The sequence below is a fragment of the Eucyclogobius newberryi genome, unplaced genomic scaffold (assembly GCF_026437365.1).
Source record: "Eucyclogobius newberryi isolate DKJ021-1_F unplaced genomic scaffold, fEucNew1.0.hap1 SCAF_8, whole genome shotgun sequence".
NCBI classification, from domain to species: domain Eukaryota; kingdom Metazoa; phylum Chordata; class Actinopteri; order Gobiiformes; family Gobiidae; genus Eucyclogobius; species Eucyclogobius newberryi.
Window position 1 is genome coordinate 16,438,275 of NW_027316500.1, and position 7,471 is coordinate 16,445,745.

General features: G+C 42.3%; 1 protein-coding gene across 5 annotated transcripts in view; it reads left to right on the forward strand.

The window, feature by feature from the left end:
• ehbp1 (EH domain binding protein 1) overlaps positions 1 to 6,729 on the forward strand; it is a 96,354-nt gene extending 89,625 nt beyond the window's left edge. For all 5 annotated transcript variants that reach the window (XM_072437182.1, XM_072437183.1, XM_072437185.1 and 2 more), the window contains 2 exons: positions 5,339 to 5,453; positions 5,787 to 6,729. In XM_072437182.1, coding sequence (XP_072293283.1) covers positions 5,339 to 5,453; positions 5,787 to 5,877 — 206 coding nt within the window. In that variant the 3' untranslated portion in view covers positions 5,878 to 6,729. The remainder of the gene's footprint in view (positions 1 to 5,338; positions 5,454 to 5,786) is intronic.
• Positions 6,730 to 7,471: the final 742 nt, after the last annotated feature.

Consider the following 7,471-nt stretch of genomic DNA (forward strand, 5'->3'; position numbering starts at 1 on the left):
TTCTCATCGTGCATTTTCACTTTTCCAAACGCTATAATTTATTCTCTACTTCTGTTGTTCCTCTTGCTTTGTCTTTCGACTTGGAAATAACAGTTGAAGAACAAACCAACGATTACAACTTCAAGAAGATTTGGAATATGTTGTCCTTTTTAACCTCCGTTCGTGGCCTCGTGCACGGTGATGTCAGCCCGTGGGAATAGAAAGGGTTTCAGAGCGTATGTGTGATGGCGTTGTGTCACCTCTCTCTTCCTCCTTCATGTGGACTTGTTGGATTTGCCGCTGTCTAACTTATCAGCTGGCCTCCGTTCCCCCCAAGGAAAGCACTTAACATTCACCTGCTCCAGCTTTCTGTTGCAGCCACAGATAGGGCCGGGCTGCAGAGGAGAGTGTCTGTCTTTGAACACTTTCTATTTGCTGTTCAGAGTTAAAATGTCCAGCTTTTATTTTGTTCTTAAAGAGGTGATGCGTCGGAGCGATCCTGAGGGGAACGGAGCTGGAGATCCGGGTCGCGTACACGTTACCTCAAGAGTTCACTGTAATGTTCACTGTGTAGATCTTTTAAACTACAAACACTTTCAACCCTCTATAAACAGTAATACTAATGGTACGTGCCACTCGCTGTGACTGGATTCACTTTTCAAGCTAAGGCGTGATTTATGTCCCGAGTGAATCATCCAATTATTATTAACTGGTCTATGCAAAGGTTCCAAAACATGCCGTGAGATGAGCAAATATGTTTTATGACTTTATGGCTATGAAATTGAGCCACAATTCTGTGAAAATGACCATAAATGTGCTCAAACACCTTCACTTCAGCTTCATCGGGGTCAAATTTGGTACAGTATTTTCCGGAGTATAAGTCGCACCAGCCAAAAAATGCATAATGGAGAAGAAAAAAATACATATAAGTCGCACTGGAGTATGAAATGCGGTTGAGAGTGTGAAAATAACAAATAATATCACATATAAGTCGCTCCAGAATATAAGTATAAAGTCACACCCCGGTTCTTTACTTTTCAGTTCTAAACAAGTAATAAATTCATCAAAAATAATAATCGCTATGGAGTATACGTGTATTTGTGTATGACTGTATGTGCAGACTGTAAATTAGATTATTTATGTATTTCAACTTGATTTTATCGGGCAAAAAATGATGAACAAATTCTTATTTCCAGCTCTTGAGTTAGAACGCGTTGCACCATAAATTGTTCAATGCTTCCCAAACAAAAGAACAGGACAGCTTTATTGTGCAATCTCCCGAATTATTCCGCGTTAAATATATTTCAGTAGAATTGACAAACTTCTACTCAAGACTGATTTTTACTGTCTTATAAACGTGAAAAGAAGAACTAGTTCATTTCAAACCGCAATTGTCCAAACTTAGTTATTCACTTAGTTATTAAGCGTAACTTTTGTGACGCGAGAGCGGTAATGCTAACAACAACAGCGCACCAGCATTACTTCCTGGTTTGAAGACAATAAAAACGCATTGTGGTTTGAAGCAGACCGCGCACAGCAGTTTCATTTTGACTTCACGAGCTGCTATTTCAATATATCTGTTCTGGGACAAAACATTTTGGGGCAAAATCAGGTATAGCCTCTTTAAGACATTGAATGATTCATAAAGGTCCAGGCCATCACGTGTTTAGTGAATTTAGGGTAAAACACGAACTACACTTACACACACTACAATAACTACACCGACAATTATGTGAACAGAAGGCGAGTCAAAGATACGGTTGCAGAAGCGTCTGAAATCGTACCCCTCTCTGGCCCTGGGGTTAAGCACACTGTGACTAATTTAGTTGCATCATCCCTAAATAGCCTACGAGGTCACATGCTCGTCTACGTACAAGGATCTGATTTCCTCTATGCGCCAAAACAAACTCTTTTCACATGCTACGTCTCAAGTTATGAATGTTCTGTGTCAGTCCCATTACTGTATCGATACGAGGAAATACTAGCAATAAACTAGCAATAAACATGCAGAACTTAGCTAGCTTGTTGGCTAACGGCAGTTGGAGATAAAGGACACTTCAACTGCCCCATAACGAATCATTTCATCAACTGTCGGACTCAGAAACAACTTATTTAAGAAGAGAAAGTTGTTGAGTTCAACTGTGTGGATCCCAAAGTCAGTGCTAAATGTGAGCGGCGCTGCAGTGTTCCTGTTGTTTATCTGGTTTACTAAAAGTGTTTATGCAGGTACAAACTATACTGAGCAGAGTTGTCGACCTTTATATTTGTAATCAGACGGTAGCAACTCTTTCACAGTTTACTTGTGTTTTGAGCTCCTACTACATGCATTTTTGCCACTCGCTGCTAAAATGCTGAATGCTGTGATGCTGCAAAACCTCTACAAGCGACTCAAAGAGACCAGTGACGTTCAGCGATCCTGAAATATCTCCCAAACATTTTGGGATCGTTTTAAAGCCACAAACGACTTGCCCAGTAGAATCTCCCTGCACATGCTTCATTGGGGCGATGCCAGGTGCCATCTGTATGCCACGCTCTCGTCTTGCTGCCACAAAATTGATCCTCTATGGCCTCTTTATCTGCTTACTGATCCTCACCTATGTATCCGCTCGTGTCGGGGTCCGCCGGTGGGCCTGTGTGCGTGCATGTTTTAAAGTGGACGCCCTCCTGCCGTCTAAAAGGGATTTATGCATAGCCGGGTCCCTGAGTTTTTCCTGTTACGGTTTGATATGATAAGCTTTTTTATATGTTTAAAATCAATATGTAATCCTATGCAGGAGCTTATCCCCCCTCCCCCCTCCCTCCAGCTCCACTCCCACCTCCAAACACACAGCGCATTTGTAAATCTATTTGGGCTTTGTAACACATCGGGGCAGAGCGCTACAGACCCTGATTGATTAGGTTCACCGAGGAATCCTATCACACCCGCCACTTTTGATGATGTCGCCAGCTCTTTCAGGGGCGCTAGTTGACTGGAACAGCCGATAACAAGTAGTGTTGCTTCCACAGGCCGCTGAACTCCACTTGTTAGTTTAGTTTATTTTGTGAGGTTGTTTGTGCAGGCTTTTCAGTGATACTCATTTGAGGTACACAAAGTGAGGATAAAAGTCAAGTTTGGCTTTATCACTTTCGATGCATTCATTAGATTAATAATGCGTAATACAAGCTATTTAATTTGAATATGGGTGCAGTACATTTTATTTTGTTGTTATAAAATATTCATTGAAAATATTTGTTTCCTGTATCATCCTTGACTTGCCTCCCTCGGGTGACACTTTTTGTCTTCATTTGGATTTCAGCCAAAAAAAGGCTGTTGGAACCGAGAGAATAAGATAAATGGGCGAGAGGGAGGAAAAACAAGGGAGGCGTCAGTCTAAGTTTGTGTTTGATTCATATCGTTCTTCTTCGTCTAGTGAACAACCTGTCGCTGTTTGACTGTAAACAGAAGTGTGGCACAGCGGGCGCAGGACGGGACTCTCATTGGTCGTGGGGAGGGGTTCATGGAGATTTGAACCAAGGCATTCTTGTGTGGCAGTTGCACACTCGCATGGTTACCATCTGCGTGCGCGGCCAGGGTTATCTGAATACGCGCCCACAGTCTGAGCACGATCGCCGATAGAGAGAGGAAAGGGGGCTAATCCAACGGGATTGTACGCTCTGCCTCCAAGGCTCCCCTCTTTAACCTCACTATGTGCTCAGGGGCGGGGCCTCTATACCCTTCGGTCTTTTTCAGTGGGCGAGGCTTTCTGCCCTGGGGGCGGGGCTTGTGCAGGGCTGCAGGGTTTTTTGTTGTTCCTGTGTGTCTGGTTACCCAGCCTGCCCCGCTCTGGTGTTGCCTGGTCACGTCTCTCATCGGCTCTCTTTATTGTTTACCTTCTTAATGAGGGGGGCGGGACTCTGACTCTGGGATTGACAGCTGCGGCTTAGCCCCTTAACCCCCCTCACTGCACCCCAGGGTCCACCAGGACTTTGGCTTTTTGGCTGCAGTAGCTAAGAAAGGTGGGGAGTGGAGTTTTTACATACTTAAGTGATTTTTTTTGTCTGAGTGCAATGTGGGCCGGCCCTGTCGGAGCAGGTCTGTGAGACCAGAGCGGTTCTTCTGGCAAATACTTTATTACTTGCTCATGAAGATGACTCATAAACCATTTAAACATCTCCTCTGTCACTTCAAATACACTTTCGAGACGTATTTAAACAGATTTTAAAATATTTGCCCACTCCACTACAAAGTCACACCAGTCATATTTGCTTCCCAGAGTAGAAAGAGAAGAAAGGAAGAATGTTGGAGCGGGCCAAATATTGGGACTGTGTTCATTTCGGTCCGTGGCTGACTTCAAAGTGTCCGGAGAGGCCAGAGGAGTGCAGACCTTTCAGGACAAACAGACTGGTCCCAGCGGGACACACACACTCCTCATCTCGCCTGACTCCCACAATTTGACTCAATGAGGGGGTTATTTATTTTTAATAAAGCCACACTGACTTTGGCCTCTGACATTTTAGCACCTTTTCTTTCTAAATCATCAGTAGGTGCTTAAATGTGGTGATACACACGGTTACTATTAGAACCAAACAAGTGACATCTGCAGTGTTGCTCTTATGATAATGAATCTATTATTTTCTAAACATGTTTGGAGCAGGAGGGAGTTGGGGCTCCTAAGGGTGCCAGGCGGATATTTGAGCCCCGGGGGAGAGCAGCTCCTGTGGGCTGCCCTCTCCTCTGGGAGCAGCAAAGGGGATTTGGATCAGGGTCCCACCTGGATCCTGTGGGGCCCCTTCCTGAACGGACCCCAAAGAACTCTGGGGGACACCTGCTTATTTTTGGAACATATTTATTCATACATTTTTAACAATTAATAATTACAGTTATTATTAGTAGTTTTAAAATAGAATAAATTAAATCATCACATTAAATTGTATTAGAAGCATTTACGAGAAAATATACATTACGTTTTTCTTAATTGCAACAACTTTTTATTGAAGTAAATCCATCTTGTTTGTCCAGTGACATAAAATACATAAAAGTTCCAAATCCAAACGTTGCCCTCTCTAGTTCTTAAGACTGTGATCAGTGGAAACTCTGATGTGACATATCCTTTAGTAACGTTTGTTTAGGCCTGTGTTTTACAGAAGTGTGTCGCCTCCTTCAAGGTCCTGACACGGGTTTGAGCGGCGGATGACTCGGATGACAGCGGTGCAGGCTCATAGTTCTCTTACGCTGCTGAGATTTACAAAACAGAAAACAATAAACTTTATTCCCCTTGAGTTAGTTCAGAGTCTGTGTTTATAAAAGATGATTGGCAGAATTCCATACTTTGTGTTGAAAATGTCCAGTGTTGAGTGACTTTTCTGGTGCTGGTTGCAGACTGGCAGAAGACCGAGGCCCAGAAGAGGCGCGAGCAGCTGCTTCTGGATGAACTCGTCATTCTGGTCAACAAACGTGACGCTCTGGTCAGGGATCTGGACGCCCAAGAGAAAGAGTAAGTTATTTTAAAAGTTACATTTAATCCTCCAAAGAACAATAGAGCATATTTTCACAGCAGTGAAGTCTAAATCCAGCCTTTGGTAAGTGTTTAGGGTGCAGCATCTTTACATTTACAGACGGTCACACGAGGCTCAGCGCAGTACACCTGTGGGGGCGGGACTTAGTCCAGATCTGAGTCCTGATTGGCTGAAAGGGTGCCAGGCAGGTGAAGGTTCAGAGCTGGGATGCTGGCACCGTGCCAGTCCTCAGGTGGCACAGCGATGGTTGCCACAGCGATAGTGTACCTGTCCATTATGACCTTTGACCTTCTGACCTTTGATCCTTGCAGGGCCGAGGAAGAGGATGAGCACCTGGAACGGACACTGGAGCAAAACAAAGGCAAGATGGCCAAGAAAGAGGAGAAGTGTGTCCTTCAGTGACTGATTCTACAAAACAACAAATGTAGCCGATAAAGATTTGTACAAACTGTTATGATGATATTATTTGATAGTGGGTTTTCCCGTTTCCTATTTCACTCAAGAGGCTCTGTTTAATGTTTGAGCCGTTGCCTTTGCACCAACTTTTCAATGACATAAGCAGTATCTATTATCGTATATACTTTGTTTTTATTTCCGGTTTGCTTAATGAGGAAAGGTACTTAAGAAAAACCTGCATGAGAAAAAAGCAAACCTGTCGACTGTTTGTAGTGTGTGAATGTGAGCAGCAGCACAAGCTTTTTGAAGAGACCGTGGGCTCGAGGTACAGCACAACAATTGGACTTTTAATGGGGGAAAAATAAGACTTTTCATTACTACTACAGTCTACTTCATTACTTGACTATGTATTTTTTTATTTTTTTCACTGTAATATATCTTAAAGGGGAATATTTACATGAAAAATGTTAATTTCACCTTTCTTAATCCTTTTTTAATGTTACTGAAAGCATTTTACCAAACGTTTGAGAGCTGGTTCATGTCTTGTTGTATATTTTCATCCCTGCTCTGACCAATTATAGCTTCCAAGATTCCTTATTGAAGAGATTCTTGCAGTCAAAACAAATATATGATATTATTTATTGTTGTTTGTTTCCTTTTAAGCTGCTTGTAAGTAATCTACCATTGCATTTCATGCATTTTACCCAATAACTTGGTTTGTATTTATTATATGCAGTGGCTTCCACACGTTTCATAGTTTCACTTTTCAGATGTTTAATTGTGAACATTGCTGTTTATTTATTCCAGTGTCATAACCTAACTTCAATAAAGTTCTGCAATTTCATATCCATAAGCTCACTGTGCGTCTCTAGCTTTTGTTTTATGGGTATACAATTCTTATTTATTTATGTGCTACAATTAATTCTTAGTATTTCGAATGAGTTTGTAGACTATTAGGCTAATTAAAATAAAAGTGTTTCTTAAACAATAGATGAAGATGACCAGTGCTTTTTAAAAGTTTGGATCGATATACTTTATTTCTTTTCAGTATAGTAGGCTATAATATAATTTTTCACTCTAAAATAATACGAGTTTAAAAGACAATCCCCGCGCTTCTCTGTGGCGCAGCTCAGTGGATCCAAAGCCTTTAGTGTGCCATCGTTTAGCGACGCTTTTTATTCCGCGCTCTGTTCAATTCCCCTGTGATTTGTGCGCGTTTATAAATGAAAATTGGCGTTCTGGTTTTGTGTTTGAGGTGGGCTTCTTCAGAGCAGATTAGAGCAGATGTTCTGCTGCTGCACGCGCTGGACTGGACACATAGATGCGCGCAAATGTGAAATTAGATTAGGAAAAACAGTGGTGTTGATTTAAATAGAATATTTCTCGCATCGTTTAATGAGCGCTGTGTTTACCTCCGACAGAAATGAAATGTGTTTGGTTTTAACCCTGCACTTGATCCCTGCAGGCAGCCTCCCATCCCTGATTAGAGTGGCAAAATGGCTTCTGACAGCACGTCCTCCCCGGCCTTTCTAACACTTTTGAATTAATTTGCCAATTCGTTTCTTCTCTGCTTGGGACCTGGTGCGTTCGTCGTTGACTT